Source organism: Bombus flavifrons, chromosome 3, assembly GCF_040668555.2.
Source record: "Bombus flavifrons isolate JBK064 chromosome 3, iyBomFlav1_principal, whole genome shotgun sequence".
NCBI classification, from domain to species: Eukaryota; Metazoa; Arthropoda; class Insecta; order Hymenoptera; family Apidae; genus Bombus; species Bombus flavifrons.
In genome coordinates, this window is record NC_138444.1 from 16,986,680 (window position 1) to 17,004,357 (window position 17,678).

The 17,678-nt window shown below is 31.8% G+C and overlaps 4 protein-coding genes across 8 annotated transcripts; 3 read left to right on the forward strand and 1 right to left on the reverse strand.

Moving 5' to 3' along the window:
- Nucleotides 1–10: 10 nt before the first annotated feature.
- LOC138177835 (uncharacterized) lies at nt 11–6,527 on the reverse strand. Of its 3 annotated transcripts, none has more exons than XM_069109056.1 (5): nt 6,326–6,527; nt 5,608–5,791; nt 5,337–5,530; nt 1,296–3,440; nt 11–1,187 (listed from the first exon to the last, which is right to left on the reverse strand). In XM_069109056.1, exons 1-5 carry the CDS (start codon nt 6,504–6,506, stop codon nt 460–462), a joined length of 3,432 nt encoding a protein of 1,143 aa, XP_068965157.1. In that variant the 5' UTR covers nt 6,507–6,527; the 3' UTR covers nt 11–459. The 3 variants fall into 3 exon arrangements, with proteins under 3 accessions (XP_068965157.1, XP_068965154.1, XP_068965156.1); XM_069109055.1 differs by having other exon boundaries at nt 12–3,146; nt 3,231–3,440; XM_069109053.1 differs by having other exon boundaries at nt 11–3,440.
- On the forward strand, nt 3,434–5,338 carry LOC138177853 (carbohydrate sulfotransferase 9). The gene is made up of 5 exons (XM_069109089.1): nt 3,434–3,626; nt 3,694–3,933; nt 4,011–4,330; nt 4,401–4,587; nt 4,663–5,338. The coding sequence occupies exons 2-5, from the start codon at nt 3,898–3,900 to the stop codon at nt 5,173–5,175; spliced, it is 1,056 nt and encodes a 351-aa protein (XP_068965190.1). The 5' UTR covers nt 3,434–3,626; nt 3,694–3,897; the 3' UTR covers nt 5,176–5,338.
- A 545-nt stretch (nt 6,528–7,072) lies between the features above and the next one.
- LOC138177836 (ubiquitin-protein ligase E3C) lies at nt 7,073–11,477 on the forward strand. Of its 3 annotated transcripts, none has more exons than XM_069109058.1 (5): nt 7,073–7,219; nt 7,314–7,769; nt 7,853–8,388; nt 8,470–10,511; nt 10,614–11,477. In XM_069109058.1, the coding sequence occupies exons 2-5, from the start codon at nt 7,327–7,329 to the stop codon at nt 10,779–10,781; spliced, it is 3,189 nt and encodes a 1,062-aa protein (XP_068965159.1). In that variant the 5' UTR covers nt 7,073–7,219; nt 7,314–7,326; the 3' UTR covers nt 10,782–11,477. The 3 variants fall into 3 exon arrangements, with proteins under 3 accessions (XP_068965159.1, XP_068965158.1, XP_068965161.1); XM_069109057.1 differs by having other exon boundaries at nt 7,311–7,769; nt 10,614–11,476; XM_069109060.1 differs by having other exon boundaries at nt 7,311–7,769; nt 8,470–10,551; nt 10,614–10,750.
- Nucleotides 11,478–11,684: 207 nt separating this feature from the next.
- muskelin (muskelin 1) lies at nt 11,685–16,926 on the forward strand. Its single transcript, XM_069109063.1, has 12 exons — nt 11,685–11,844; nt 12,065–12,134; nt 12,319–12,461; nt 12,539–12,743; nt 12,845–13,037; nt 13,116–13,351; nt 13,413–13,693; nt 13,759–13,930; nt 14,002–14,202; nt 14,301–14,492; nt 14,570–14,812; nt 14,903–16,926. The coding sequence occupies exons 1-12, from the start codon at nt 11,756–11,758 to the stop codon at nt 15,143–15,145; spliced, it is 2,268 nt and encodes a 755-aa protein (XP_068965164.1). The 5' UTR covers nt 11,685–11,755; the 3' UTR covers nt 15,146–16,926.
- The last annotated feature ends 752 nt before the right edge of the window (nt 16,927–17,678 follow it).

Consider the following 17,678-nt stretch of genomic DNA (forward strand, 5'->3'; position numbering starts at 1 on the left):
CAATATTGTAAAATGTAATATTGTACTTGGCAATGATACAGTTGGTTTATGTACTTAATAAAATGTATAGAAAATATAACTGTTTTTTCCTTACATGTAAAAATGATGTTACTCTGAAGAGTAACTTATTCCAATTTTATGAAAATATTAATGTGCATTACTTTACATCATTCAGTCGACTTGTAAACCTTAAAAACATTTTCATGTATTGCGTAAATTAAATTCGATTTCTGAATTATATGTATATACATTATTCTTATTTCCTCCTTTACTTCGGTCGATTAAAATTAATCGCGCGAGTACGGGAAAATGACATATTCTATGAAATAAAATTAAGTATCACTCTTGTAAAAACGTTTATCCTAACGAACAACAATTAAGTACATTAATCGTATTAAATCACTATCGCAATCTTATTTTGGAACTATTAAAAATGTTATTTATTCTATGTAACTAATCTTATGCAGGTTTTTTCACAGTAGATCCACTGAAAGACTTTCTTTTATTCCATGTTAATAATTTCGGTGGCGATAAAACTTGCTCCAAAAATATATGTCTTCTTTCTTTCAAATTTAAATCGCTACCGCACAAAGACTTATCGTTTTCGTAAATAAGGTCGATATTATCTCGATTTGAATGACACCTATCGTTCGAAGTATTCTTTTCGTGACTTACTTTAAACGATGCGATAGGAGCTAAATTTTCTTTGTCGTACCTTGTACAATCGGATGACTTTTTTAAAATTACCGAGACATTTTTTTTCGATACATCTAATTCCGAAGAGGCAGCGGATTGTCCAATTTTAATAGCATTATTCGGTGTAACAACGTAAACTAATTGCGACTTGGATTCAAATTTTTCTTTTAACAGAGAAAATTTTCGTTTCGGATAATTAATCGGTTTTTTACGTTTATCATCAGACGGTTCTAATTTTTCTTCATTATTATTAGAATTCGACTTTGCCGATTGCATGCAAATATTTGGCATAGTGGCTGCCCGCGTAACATCCGTAGAATTCATATTCATGATATTAGAGGATACTGTCTCGGATAAATTATTATGTACAACTTTAACATTTTCAACAGGTACCAATGGACTCATTTCAACGTATAAATCGTTCTCCTTTGAATCGGATTCATCCTTTTGACGTGCGATAGAAGCTTGTTTTTGCAGCTTCGCTTTATTTCCTAAAATGGGTGAATCGGAAAGTATAGCATCTATCAAAGGCGTCTTCTTAATTGATTCTATCGTACAGTATTTAACTAAATCTTTGATAGTATCTATTTCGCATTTACCTCGAACAATCGATTCTGATTCGTCCAAGCAATTAATGTAATTTCTGTTACACGTAGCGGAGTCATTTTTAAACAACGCTTTCGTCAGCTGCGCCTTCTTTATCAAATTTTTCGGATCAAAGTCTTCCCATTGACTACCCGTGGTATGATAGACATGCCTAGGAGAATTTTCCGCAGTATATTTCCTGATTTGATCTATCGTGCTAACTAACGTACTAACCGAATCAGGACCGGGTTGGGTATATTCAAATTTTTCTTTTGTGGTAATTTCATCATGTTCCTCCAAGATGGTATCCAATGCGAACATTCCACCTTTATCATCTATTACCACCGGCTTCGCGATATACAGAGTGGGGTTTTGTTCGTCGATGTCAGAAATTCTTTTCGTAGAAATATCTTCATTGTATGTCGTTTTTAATTCTCGAGAATCTATCAAATCATATGTAAGCGTGTCGAGATAATCGTCTTGTTTCAGAATTCCTCTTAATACCGAACTCGCGCAAGTCGTGTCGGAAAACTCAGAACTGTAAGTAGTGCCGGTAGTTGTACTTGTTAAAGTATCTCTTCTTCTGTCTCTGACAACGCTATCGTCATGGATGTAAGTTTCTATATCCGTATATCCTTTCCAACTACGAATGCACCACGGTGGTCTAGCCACACCAAGAGGACAAACATTCTCATAGTCGTGGATCGAGGTAACACAACTCATCGTTTCATCCCTCTGCTGCAACTCCTTCGTCAATTTTTCTGTTTCCTCCGTTGCAATTTTCTCGCAATTATCGTTAAAAATCGTTGGAGTTTCCAATCTCTCTCTTAACAATGTAATACTGTTAATATCCTCGCAAATATTACCACGAGAACATTCTTCTAATTTGTCGCGTTTCGTACTTACGTCCGGTACCAAATTTCTATTGGTCACAACCTTTTCCTGGACATCGTTCTCCATTTCAAGGATAAGCTGATTTGAGAAACAGATACCTCGTCTCTTTTGCAATGGAAGACAAGAATTTGGATCTTTTGTTGAAACATCTTTGTCGATATCTAATCCATGAGTCGTTGGCAAACAAATACCTCTGCGTTTCTGGCGATGAATATCTTTCTCATTGGAATCGTTACAATCGTTTTGAATTTCAAGATATTCGCAGGTATTGTCACCAGTTACGGAAAATGTATTTTTTTGTAAGCCGCTCGACGACATATTTTCGTCTTTCGAAATGTTGTGCGCCGACTCGCACTCCGAAATAAGGCAAATAGCAGTTGTTGCTGGTTCGTTTTCAATTTGACAGATTTGGTTGATAATACCATTTTCCGTACATTCCGAATTTTGTACGATATTAGTTAATAAGTACTGTTTATCCGTGGTGATTTCCTCGGAAGTAGCCCTTGGAGAATGATCAATAGAACAGGAGGACGACGCGAATGAATTGGGATAATACTGTTTGAAAGATCTAGGGGTGACAGCTTTGTTGGTTACGGTCTTAGAGCTTTCATCGGTAGCTTTAGATATACCTCCGATTTTTGATGGGTGAAATTTTCCATAGTAGAACAACATGCTCGTTAAGCCGATAATCATTCCTCCAATTATTAAACCTGTCATTATCGCTATTTCTTCAGCTTTTATCGCATCTTTAAAACATAATACAAACACGATTAAAAAGATTATGTTTTCTATTACAATGACAGAGTAAAACACGAATACTCTATACCGAGATTTGCCTACGCGTAAATTAAAAAAATCGAAGCAATAAATAAATCCTATAATACAATTATAAATACGCTCTTCCCATACAGTTGGGCAAAAGTCTGTGTTTTGGAGAAGTACCCAAATGGTCATAAAAAGCCAGTGGAATCCTGTAACATTCAGAGTGGAACACGAACTACGTGAAAGACATGAGTTTATTTTGAGCAATCTTGCTAGTTCGCTCTCATACTTACCAAGAAACAATAAAGACCATTCTTTTAAACAAATTACTGTTAAAACCAAAACAGCTATTCGGGATATCAGCATTCCAGCTCGCCAAAGACCTTGAAGAGTCAGTACTATCCATGTTGCTTCATTATGATCAGGATTTATTTTGTGCATTGCTTTTGTATATGTACTTATAGCCCAGCTCAATGAACAAAAGGAGACTACAGCGGATAAACCTATTTAATTATTTATTTTAAAATGTATTAAACATTGTTGATTTTTTTATTTTTAAGATAATTGTCATTTGTATTTGCTCAAAGCTTTTAGTCAGTGACAGTGACAGTGGCGGTTATATTATTTTTAGCACTACAAACACCCACCCTACTGGGAGAAGAGAACATTATTTTTAAAGTTTCAGTGCTGTAAGTTTCCAAATAGAATGCTTAGATAGTAACTGTGTAATTGGTTTCTAATGATGAAACATCTTAGAGTCTACAAGAAGATAGAATACTGACAATTATATCTATGCCACTGCCTTTGTTATCTATGGGGGCGGGTCAAAGGATGTGAAGATATGCAGCCATACAATATTAGTTTCTCTTCAAGTTCTTTAAATTCTAATACCTCTGTGTCTCAAAAGTATTATTATTTTAAACAATAATAGCGCATTTATATTATTTGAAAGTGAAATATATGTATGTTTTTACTAACATGTTCTCAGGACTACAAGTGAGTACTATTATCTATTTAATATAAATATTAAAATAATAAGCTGTTTATATTATACATGAACTATTTTTCTACAGAGACAACTTATGCTATTAAAGTTAGTTATGATATTTGTTATAATGTTTATGTTGTTTATATTATTATTAAGTTTGCTATGTAATTCATATTTACATGCAAGCAAACATGTAAAAATTGCAAATTATATCAGCAATGAAAATTATAAGCATAGTAATCTAATAAGCAATAAATCTACTATAGCCATGTTTTCAATAGAAGAGATGAGGAATATAAGAATGCAATTAAATTCTAGAAAAAATGAATTAGAACAATATTGTAAAATCATTGGTAGAACAAGCTCAAACTTAGACAATGTATTATCGAATATGATTATTGATACGTGAGTATCACATAATTTACTGCGTCTATTATATTGTAGAGTGTAAATTTATTGAATTTATATTCTACAGAACACATGGATTATCATGGTGTCCTATATATAAAGCAGCAAGTTCTACTTGGATGAAGCACTTTGCTACACTTGGAGGTGTATTAACAGAATCAGCTATGGAATTGATTCGCAAAAATATTTTGCAGATTAATACTATTGTTAGAAAAGCATTTCCACGTGATCGAGATATTAAAAAAGTGTATCAAGTATGTAATATATAAGACTATAAAGTAACAAAATATAATATACAAATATTTGAATGCCAAACATTCTTGTTGCAGAAGTTAAATACAACAACGAAATTTCTAATAGTGCGTCATCCATTTGAACGTTTAGTATCTGCATATAGGGATAAATTAGAACATATAGAAGGAAGAGATTATTATTATAAAAGATTTGGACGTCATATAGCACACAAATACCATCGCTATAGGAAACCAAATGAAACAAAATTAGAACCCACGTTTACTGAATTTCTTCGATTTATAGTGGAAGAAAAATATTTTGATGAACATTGGGCACCATTTATCGATACTTGTGAACCTTGTTTAATTCAGTATAATTACATTTTAAAATTTGATACTTTTGATAGAGATCAAAAGTTCTTAATACAAGAATTAGGTTTAAATGAATACCTGTATGAAAAAAATGACTTGAAAAATATAAATCCACGTGGAGTTACAACTACTACTTTAGTTAAACAATACATGCAAAATGTTCCTAGATCATTGCTCGATGAAATTAACAAAGTTTATGAACATGATTTTAAACTTTTTTCCTATTTACCCACATAATATCTCAAGATATTTAAGAGTAACAGTAGAAACAAAAGCATAATAAATCTAAAAGTTACATTTAATTCTTTTTAATACAATTTAAGCAATAATAATCTCTGCCATAGAATTAACAGTTTTTAAATTTTTTGGATTAAGATAACTGTTTTATTTGTTCTTACTTGTCCATAATGGTGTATAACGTAATACTGCCATGATATACAGTTGCAATATTAATTGTGGAGCAGCCCCCATAAATGACTCAAATAAATGCAACATACATATATCACTTTCCTGTCTATATACCCAATTTTTATCCTTCACAAATCGTTTGTTCCTTAATGAATATATTGTGGAGTAAAGTAAAATTAAATACCTAAAAATAAAATTATTCACCCTATCAGAAAAAACACAACTAACTGCTGGCTGATAAAAACAAACTTAACACAATACCTGTGTAATACTCCCAAGAACAAAAAATGTAACAACCAATGTATGTTCTTAATGGAACCATCGCTGTGATACCATCTCAGACTAAATATTTGAATAACACCTGCAGGTAAAATTGTAAAGCTCAAAGCAAAGCATCCCCAAACAAACTCCCCTTGTAAAAAGTATTCCAAAAATACAATACTATCTATAACAAAAATTTTGTTTCATGGTAACTATTATATATTTTTTATGTGTATATTAAAATATTAAACATATCTTCTATCACTTTTATTTTATTGTTTCAAAAAACACAACTTCATTTTTATGTTTCAAATGTATATATTTTTCACTTAAGTAAAAATTAAAAAAATTTTAGTTATCATGTAATATAAATGATTTTAGGAAAGATCATTCAGTCCAAGCTTATACTCATTATATACTATACCCCAAGTATAAAAGAAATATACAGAACTTATAGATAATTTTAAGATGTAATTTTTATCTTACATTGTTATAATTATGTCATTAAAAAATATATACAAATACAATGAATATGTGCTAAATTATTGCAATTGTAATATTCAGGTTTAAATATAGAGACCGTATTAAACATACATTGATTCAATAATTATCCTTTATATCTATTGAAATATATTCTTTAATAAATTGTACTATTTTTCATACAAAGAAAAGCATTTCATTACAAGGAATACGGAGTAAACATTCATTCTTTGTTCACCTGTTGCTATATCGATGAAAAAAAAACTGACAGAAGTTAAGTAGTAAAATAAGTCTAACAATCTAAATTGATAACATTCTATTTCCCTGTGTAATGTTATTATCGATACATTTTTTTTCACAGTTTCATAGCACGAAACATTATCATGTTTTAACTCTGCCGCCGCCATCTTCCCGGCCATTCTTGATTTAATTTTACACAACAAATGAAACGCGTTCCGAAATCAGCCACATACTTTCCACTTTTTCTTTACTTAAAATTCTTTATGTCATTAAGTACGGTATATTTTAAGTTATTAAGTATCTTTTCAAGTATGTTATCAAGTTATTCCTTCGAAAAACAGAATTGAATATGCAGAGTTAGCTTGATTCATCGAAGGAAAATCATGGACATATACAGGCATAAATTTTACAACACATTGCACGCAAAACCTGCATATACACACACGCAGGCGCAAATAATATCTACGATTTTCAACATGTCGGTGAAATAAAATATGGCGAGTATTTGATGACTAGACGTATACGTACGATCTGGTGCTAGTTGCTTTTTGCTGACATTTTCACAAAATAAATGTTCTTCTGAGAATATGCCCATAGTTTAATTTTCAACGTAAATTGTACCGCAATATAAATCGAGAAAAGTAGTAATTATTGTACATCTTAACCTTATAGAACAAAAAAATTTTTAACTCTATATAAATTAGAATTTTGAACAAAACCGGCGATGCCATTAATTTTGAAATCACATTAACTATTGTCGAGAATACAAAGATAAATGACAATATTTTTCAATTATTAAGAAATGATACTTTTCTGCAAAATATTTATGTTTGGAATATATCAGAAAGGCTTGTGAATCATTGAGTAAAACTGTCATCAACTTTGCCACATTGTAAGTACTGAAAAAATTATTGCTCATTCTCAAATATATTCAATCATAGAAAAAACTGTTAATTGGTGTTGTTATTATTTTTTTTCAAAAGAAGGAATAGGAATGTTATGCTATTAAAAAGAAATCGAAACATCATGTACAGTTTTGAAGGAGATTACAGACGTAAACCACAGCAAAATTTAGCAGGTGCAAGTAGAAGAGATGAGAAGTCAGTTCTGTTGCAGCATGCACAGTTAGAACGTTTAAAACGAGAACAACAGCGTAAAAGACATAATGCAGCATTGAAGATTCAGGCACTTATACGTGGTTTCATAGTAAGGAAGCATATGAAAATAATTAAACGAAAAGAATTTGATGAAGAACAACAAATAAGTAGTCGTAGAAATTTAAATTTAGATGAGTTAACAATATATTTCCAAAAGTTATTGTTCTTTTATAATCACACCTTGGATGCTAGCAGACTAGTTTGGATACTTCAACATTTTTTGAAACACCAACAAGAAATCAAACAGAAATGCGTGAATTGTTCAGAATGGCTATGGAGATTAAGGTAGGTTGTACAGCAAAAAACACGACATAGTAAATGTCGCCTGTTGTTTAAAAATATGAATAAAATGTATGTCATATATACAGATGGATTCTTCGCATGTGTATGCAACATAACTCAGAAGCTTTAATGAATGGAGCTTATTCATTGGCTATACCATTAAGAGCATTAGAAACATTTACAAGTCGAGAAGATGCAGAAAAAGTCCTACATGAAAATAGTTATAAATATCTAGGAAATATCTTTATTTATTTGATAAAACATAAATATTTTGATCAATTAAGAAAATTAATAGATAATAAAGTCCCATCTATGTTAGAACCAACCTCTGTTGCACCAACACCAATTTCAAAATGTTTACTGGACATGATTAAACGACCATTAGATTTAATTTCTTTTTTAGAACATGACGACAATTTCTCTATGCTTGTTTTACAAGAACTTTGTAAAAGTATATTATCTTCTAAAATATCTGATCCAATAAGAATGTTTATCATTCCATCCTTATCTGAATTTGTAGAGTTTCCATATAATCAACTAATAAAATGTATCGATAGAATTGAACTAGAACCAACAATAAGTTTACTTTATTCCATCTTATCTCTGGAATCAAATCGAATTTGTAAGTATACAAAATAATCGACAGCACAATTAATGAAAATAGAAAAGAACATTAATTAATGAAATTTCCTCTTTATTACAGCCACATGCAAATCTAAAGACGTTGTTATTAATTATTTACAAGTTCTTGCATCTATGAGTTCAACTATAATACCATTAACTGTTGAAGAAAATATAGAACAAGGAAGTGATTCGGACTCTGAATCTACTGCAAATATGATTGATCAGGATCAAGCCGATATTTTACACGAATGTATAGAAATGCTGAATGAAGAGCAACGTGTTCAAGGAATACTCTTAGCGGTAGATCGAAGCAAAGATCCAGCTGTATTGCAACCATTGTGCCAACTCTGTCACCATTTGCTAATTACTGACAAATTAGCCATTCATAAGTATAAACTATTATATATGCTCGCTTTTAAGCCAGCATTTTTAAAGAATTTATGGTCTGCTCTATTATCGGCTTGTCAAATGTCCTTATTTGGTGGAGCAACCCCTCTCTTACAAATCATATCACGGGGAATTGGTCTTTCTACGGAAGATACGAAAAAAATAGTTCCACTGTTAGCTGTATTTTGTTCACTATTTAGTTTACTTATAGCAACGTTACACGACACGGAATTTTTTATTCAAGATCAGTCTTTAGACATTAACGGACAACAAACGATGCCGTTTACTACTTCAGAATTGGTATTGCTGTCAAGTCATTTAAAAGGCGTTTGCTTAGGTTTAGTAGAGCTTGCATTTCCCGATAGTCGGCCGACCGTACGAGACGATTATAAGAGAGCTGTTCTTGGTCCTTCATGTTCTCTACAAAACCAACAGGACACGCAAATGTGGACGCATTTGTTCAAAGTAACAGTCGGCTTATTACGCCAGCTGCATATGCGAGACTTAAGACGGCAATTTTGTCCAGAAGGGCACTGGATAGCTTCGAATATTGTAATACCAATTGATAAACCTCAAGATTTCACATTTCGCAGACGTAGATTGAGAGGGTATATTCCCTTTCAAGGATTACGAGTGTTCACCCGAGAAGACTTAGAAGAAGGGCCACCTCTTTCCGCAAAGGAAGTTCGAACGTTGACACTCCTTCGCGAAATACCATTTGTTGTGCCGTTTAATAATCGAGTAGTGGCATTTCAATCGTTGATTTATCGAGATAAAACGGAACAACAAGGTGAACTGACGCACTTCATGCAAGGACCGTCGATACAAATATCGGTAAGAAGAAACTACCTCTACGAGGATGCGTTTGAGAAATTGTCACCGGAAAATGAGCCAGAATTGCGATTAAAAATGCGTGTACAGCTTTTTAATACAGCTGGTTTAGAAGAAGCTGGTGTAGACGGTGGTGGTCTGTTTAGAGAATTTTTATCGGAATTGTTAAAAACAAGCTTCGACCCTAACAGAGGCTTTTTCAGGCTTACCAAGGATAATATGCTGTATCCAAATCCTACAGTACAATTATTGGTTGACGATTTCCCGAAGCATTATTATTTTATCGGTAGAATTCTTGGAAAAGCTTTGTACGAGAATTTATTAGTCGAACTTCCGTTCGCAGAATTTTTTCTATCAAAGATCGTTGGACGTCAGTCAGACGTTGATGTTCATCATTTAGCTTCCTTAGATCCGATTATGTATAGGAACCTTTTGTACCTAAAAAGTTACAAAGGCGATGTTGCGGATCTTGGTTTGGATTTCACTGTATTATCGGATGAACTCGGTGAAAGACGAATCGATGAATTAAAACCAGGCGGTGCTAATATTCCTGTTACAAATCATAATCGTATCGAATATATTCATTTGATGGCCGATTATAAGTTAAATAAGCAGATTAGAGCGCAATGTTATGCATTCAAACAAGGTATAGGTAGTGTGATTCCCTTGGATTGGCTTCAAATGTTTAATAATAAGGAGCTGCAAGTTTTGATATCGGGTGCACAAATCCCGGTCGATGTGAACGACTTAAAATTGCATACTAACTACACAGGAGGATATGCCCCTGATCATCCGACAATCATTGCATTTTGGAAAGTTGTTAATGAATTTAACGACCAGCAAAAAGGACAGTTACTCAAATTCGTTACGAGCTGCAGTCGACCGCCTTTACTTGGATTTAAGGTACAAAGCGGTTATTTCTTTTTTGATGACTAATCGATAGGTACGTGTATATGTATATAAATAGATGGATATACATATAAATATATGTTGATTTTTTTCTAGGAACTTGATCCGCCTTTTTGTATTCAACATGCCGGCAGTGTTGATCGCTTGCCGACTTCCAGTACCTGTATGAATTTGTTAAAGCTACCAGAATTTCCAGATGAGAAAACTCTACGCGAAAAACTTTTATATGCGATACAAGCTGGTGCAGGTTTCGAATTGAGTTAAGCTCAATTTTTTCCTAATTTTAAGCAAATTCTTTTAATTAAATCGATGATACCTGATTGTATATAAATTGTAAACGTAATTAACATTAAGCACGTACTTGAAAACAAACTACGAATGCAAAAGTTGTCATAATTCATTAATGGATAGGTGATTTGATGTTAATTAAGTGCTTTAAATATAATGTGTTTATTTATAACAGCGAGTAAGGACAAAACAGATTTCATTTGAGCCATTTTTTCGCCCGCCAGAGGGCAGAATAATTTGAGAAATCTTCGTCGGATCAGGCAATAGACATATAACATTGTAAGGAGGGGCCAATTAATTAGCGGTAACGTCTATTAAGGAGACAACTACCAGTACAGTGAACGAATATGTATTGTTTGTAAAAATACGTTACATTACCCTGCAGGATATATACCAACTTATGTGCATATATGTATACATCCATATATACGCACACATATATGCATATATATATATATATATATACACACACACAAAACACATATTTCATTTGTTATAACTTTTCTGCCCTTGGCCTATAACTGTAAATTGTGTATATTTTTTGTATTCCATCATAATTACCGGCAACTATATATCAATATTAAATATACATGAGAGAATAGAATATATGTATTTATGAATTCGTTAATTTAGTGTAAATAATGAAAAGTCCTGAAGCGTTATATCTACATTTATTACAAATATGTAATTTGAATTTTACAAATAGTGTTCTATGTTTTAATAAAGGTTGTACACAAATAGAGAATAGGCTGTCTTAAAATATTAAAAATTTCAATTGAAATTTATTTAAATGAAATTTAATTACAATTAACTGCAAAACTAAATTGTACATTAAGGACATTAAATCGTTCACCGGGTCATGTTTTCATACAGCACTCGTCCTTAGATATGTATCTATAAAAATGGTACACATATGTATTTAGTGTTAAAGCTTATGTCATTTGTGTAACATGGCGTCCAACGAGAGTAGCAATTTTCAAAAAGTTTTGGAGTTCAAAATTTATAAATGCTCCAGTTTTTCTTCATCCTATGTGCCAGAGTAAGCACTTTACTAGTATTTAAACGATTTTCCTTTGAATATATTTCGTAATTACAAAACAAAAATCAGTTATTACATGGTAATAATTCTCTAACCTAAAACGACGGTTATGTTGAACGATAAGAACCACTATATGTGAAATTATGAAATGAATATTTGCATTAATTACGCCGGATTTTTCGCCAAGTATTAAAATAATATTTTCTTTTTCTTTTTTTAGAAATATCCTTGTAGATAAACCATCAGATCAGACATCGCGCTGGTCTTCCGATATTGACACTTATCCACAGGTAAACATTGCTTAAAAATAACACGATTTATAATCAAAAGGTTGAAAACATTGTTGCGAAATTTATACAGATATTCAAATTACGAGTCTTTCTTTAATTACGTCAAAAAAATATTCGTTATTTTATGTCGCTGAAACTAATATTCCATAGTAAATGTGTACAATAGATAATTTGGATTTTTCAGTTTCTTATATTGAAATTGCGACTCCCCTCGATTGTGAAAACAATTACATTTGGTAAATACGAGAAAACACATGTATGTAATATAAAAAAGTTCAAGATATATGGCAGTTTAGAGCCACAAAACATGATGGAACTTCTAGAAAAGTAAGTGTTAAACTTGCAATAAAAAGGAATAATTTTAGGTGTATTTATATATTGTTAATCTTTACTATTTCTTTCAGTGGTTTAAAAAATGATTCAGTATCAGAAACTTTTGATTTGAAGCATATATTAGGAAACGAAGAAAATTATTTTCCAGTTAGGTACATAAAGATTGTTCCATTGCAATCGTGGGGTCCTAGTTTTAATTTCTCAATTTGGCATGTACAACTAACTGGTACTGATGATGTTAACATTGTAAAACCTAGTATTGAATGGTTTAGTGCGGTAAATATATAACAATATTTAACTAAATGATAATGTTTCTTATGACAATATGTTTATGTTTTAAGTATTCTACATACTTGTTCTGTACGAATATATTACAGTATCGCCAGAAAGAAGTTATAAGGCTGTGTATGAAACACTTTAGAAAGCTAGAGCAGTCTGAAATTGTAGAAACATTGCAAAGAGTTACTGGTGTTCCACTTGAAGACCCTACATTGACCAGATTATATGATTTATTGGTTACAAAAGGTGACCACTTACAAGCTGAATGCTTCATAAGTAATGCTGTAATGAGTGAGTATTTTTGTCCTTTATTTATTGTTTTATATTATTCTGACACAATCTTAGAAAGTAATATGATTTATAATACAGTGGGTCTTTTAAATGACTATATCAATGCTCAGACTTATAGAGCAGTTTGGACTAAGTTATCATTCAATGATGGTAAACCAGGAATGAGAGGAGGCCACCAAATGGTGCTTGATCCAACTGCAGAACTTCTATATCTTTTTGGGGGGTGGGATGGCAATCAAGACCTTTCAGATTTGTGGGTGTATAATATAGCTTCTAACAGATGGACCATTATATGTAAAGATACAGAAGCTGTGGTAAGTTGTCAAAAGAAAATATATATTATTCTCGATAGAGAATTTAAATGTTAAATTATAGGGTGGTCCAAGCGCAAGATCTTGCCATAAAATGTGCCTTGACCCAGATCGCAGGCAACTATTTACTCTTGGTAAATACTTGGATGCAGAATATAGAACGCCAGAAAATTTGAAGAGTGATTTTTTTGTATATGATATTGAATCGAACAAATGGACACAAATATCAGAAGATACGTACGCCGTAGGAGGACCTCAATTAATTTTCGATCATCAAATGTCTATGGATATTGAAAAACGGACAATTTACATATTTGGCGGTCGTGTTCTTGTATCCCCAACATGGTAAGTAAAACAATAGCTGCAACTGTATCAGTTGGTGTTCTAATATGTTCATTTATAATCTACAGTTCCGAAGATCACGTTATGGCGTCAAGTTCGACTGAACCCATTTTTTCTGGATTGTATTCTTATCATGTACCAACTGGTACTTGGAACAGACTTGCCTGTGACATTGCAAGACCATGTCCTAATATACCAACTATTAGATCTAGAGCTGGTCATTCTATGTTGTTTCATCCTGTATGTATGCATAATATCGTACAATGTATATTATGGATGTAATATAATTGAAAAATTTCATCCTCTTACAGGGATTGCGGAGATTATATATTTTCGCAGGTCAGAGAGGTAAAGAGGATCTTAGCGATTTTTTTACGTACGAAGTTGATACAAATCACATTGAACACATATTTAACGATTTCGGTGCTAAAGATTCAAATCATGTTCCGGCGGCTGGATTTACGCAAAGAGCCACTATCGACCCTGAATTGGGAGAAATATATGTTTTATCGGTTTGTGTCATATAATTATTTTTGTTAATCATATCCATAATACAAACAACACTCATTAACAGTAGTATTTGAATTCTTTTCTATTCCTATTTATTCAGGGTTTAAGTAAAGACAAAGGTAAAAGATTTGATAGTGTTCAAAATTCTTTTTGGGTGTACAGTATTAAGAACAATAAATGGTCTTGCATTTATCGAAATGACAATGTTGGAGAGAAATATTGGAGTAAAATGCAAGATTATGAACCATGTCCACGATATGCACATCAATTGGTTTATGATCACGTAAAGAAGGTTTGTTGTATATTATTTATAAGAAATTATTCTGTTTGTGCAGTATACAACAATAACGTTACGTAATATATTATTAGGTTCACTTTTTATTTGGAGGGAACCCTGGTAGGTCCTGTCTTCCAAATTTACGTCTCGATGATTTTTGGCAATTAAAATTATGCAGACCGTCTCATGAACAAATCCTAAAGAGATGCAAACTACTTATTAGAAAGCACAAATTCAAAGAGCTAGCTTTGAACAATAGCGTCGAAGCACTCGAATATTTACAGACCAAAGTATCGGAAATTATTGATCATAACGATGTGGAACAAACGAAAGAGGTAGTAGCATTTTTTTAATCAGTAACGAATGAATACTGAATACTCCTTGCCAATGTTGCCTTTTCAAATGTATGCATTTCTTCGTTACAGTTTCAATTGTTAACATCCCTTCTATTCAGAGAACAAAACTCCTTGTTAGGAGAAGCCACAAATTCAAATAGTTCAGACGCCGTATTAGGAAATTTAATTAACATGGATACATCGTCGTTATGTTATTCGACTACGCGCGATATTCATAGTTTGAGAACTGAATTATACGATAAACTGACAGAATTTTTTCCTGAGTCATCGACACAACCCCGTGCTAATTTGATCGATCTTTTACCATTGTGATCCAACAATAATTAAAATTTAATTAAGGATATTTCGAAATGTAAAGCAGAGAGGTTCCTTTCATTTTCGTGTAAAGACATTTACTATGATATCAAACGAATTTTATCTTTAAAAGAGGAACGTTATTTTTATAGCGTAATTCTTTGTATCATTTTAAAAGGAAAAGAATTCTCATAAAGCATGCAGCCTTCCCCTAACATATAAATACACAACTTCATTTCTTTTACATAAAGGATAACTTTTTTGGAAAGGAAAAAAGAAAAAAGCATATGTCGATATATATTTCACCGTGATGCACTTAAGCGAGGAGTTAAATTAAAACAAAAATTTATCCTTTACATTTTTTTCTTATTGAGTTTTCGTTTACATTGGACTGTTCTAGTTGTTTTTATTACATGTAAATTTGTTAGATTTATTTGTTAATTTTATTTCATAGAATGCGATTAATAAGTATCATAATTATTCACCCAAGTACTGTTACACATTGTTCAAATCGGTTCTCACTATTAACAAATCGGAATTATCTTGTCGATATATATTAACCATGTGTCTACAAACAACTATCATTCTTAAAGCAATTAAAAATTGACTATTTTTTAAATTTCTTTTTTATCCAATGTGTATATACTGAAGGGATGCTTTACAAACTCGAACGAAAACTCGTTAAACGTTGTAACGTTAATGAGAAATTGCAACATAAGTGCAACAAATAGGCGACGCATTAAAAAATATATATTCTTCTATTTTTATGGCTTCGCTTTGTTCGCCATTTAAAATATTTTATACAATGTATTGTTATCGAAGCATCATCTGTACATCATGCGAAATAGGTCAAACTAGCATTACCATTTATATTCATAATAAGAATTTACTATACATATTTCACGATAAATGTTATAAAGCTTAGTACATAATAGTAAACTGTTATAAAGCATGGAGCTTTCTATGCATACTATGTATATCTGCAATATGTTTTATTATACTCTATGTTTGTATTATTGCTACATCGCTATTTAAATAATCAGTTATCATGAAAAAGACGCGCCAGCATATTTGCTTGCGATAGAATTGGTATAAAAAGCACTACCTTTGTTTTCGCGATCTTGTATATATTCTATGACCATAGGAAGTAATAGCTAAAGCCACCATTATTGTTAATCCTTTTGTATTATAAATGTTATTCAATGACATGCGCGAAACATCTTGTACATAGCATTGCTTTATCGGTGTATTTGTCTGATCAATTATTTGTAGCATTATAAGATACGAACAGCGAAAATGTGATTATAGTGAACGTTATTAATTATTCGAGATACATGTACGAGAAGGTATTTCTCTTAAGCGTATCTTTGTATATAACTTTGTGCGCTAGAGAATGAAACGATTGTACAATTCGGTTATAGGATAAGAAGTAATGGATCTATACGACGAACATTAGAATAACATAACAAGGAGAAAAGATGCGAAATTTTTTTAAAAATATTTCATTGTTATCAATTTTTCTCTGCGATTTTCAACGAAAACAGGACAAAATAATTTTTGGCTGGAAATCTGTTATAATTATTGGTTTAGTTAAGCGTGACTCTGGTATGTGTGCGCAGTACAAGTATCTTCGATGTTTATCAGCTATCGTCGAAATCTATTTTATACGCGATCGTGAAAGTTACGTTGGTATTCGAAGGTACGTTGCGTATACACGTTCAACAAATGAAAAACATTACTTCCACGATGTTATGCATATATATCAAGATAGTAAATATCAGATTTGTCTCAGGATTTTATCTGATCGTTTTATTATAAAATTCGACAAGAACGTTGAGTAGAATTCTAAAGACGTGATATTTGAAGTTCTAGTCAACTAATATACGATTATGGGGGGAAAAAAATAATCGCCATTCGATATTTACAGATGAAACGATAAAAGTATAATTTATAATGATTAAGAATCATAATCATATTATCATGTAATTTTTCTGGTTTCATCTTGTTCGTATACCCTATCCGTTTCTAGTGATAATTCGACGTTCCCTTTACTCGAAAGAAAGACAGTTATTTCAGAATTTTAGAGGATCAAACTGTTAACACGTGATATAGACAAATATTAATGGGAAATCCTCATTCAAATGTCTTTTGTAAATTTATGGGCGGAATACTTACTAAACAGAGAGATATCCAAAAATTTTGCCTTCTTTTTTAGCATATCTTTACTAATGAGAACATATTATTTTCAACATGTATTTTTATTCTACTCGAACAAAGTATATGATATAATATATAACACGTGGATAGTTTGATCTTCAAATTTCATTTTCAAAAAGCACCTTTTACTTGTTTCTTATCTTCGATCATCTGTTCTATTTTTCTTTTTCGTACATTTAAATCTAATCATTTCATTGCCAATGATTACGTGCATTTATTTGAAATCGTTATTGTTTTTTAAACAGTACTAATTGTAAGATAAAAACGAACTCGTGTCACATATGTGTACATATGAAATAAAAAAGGTGAACTTTTTGCAAGAATTACTTAAGCG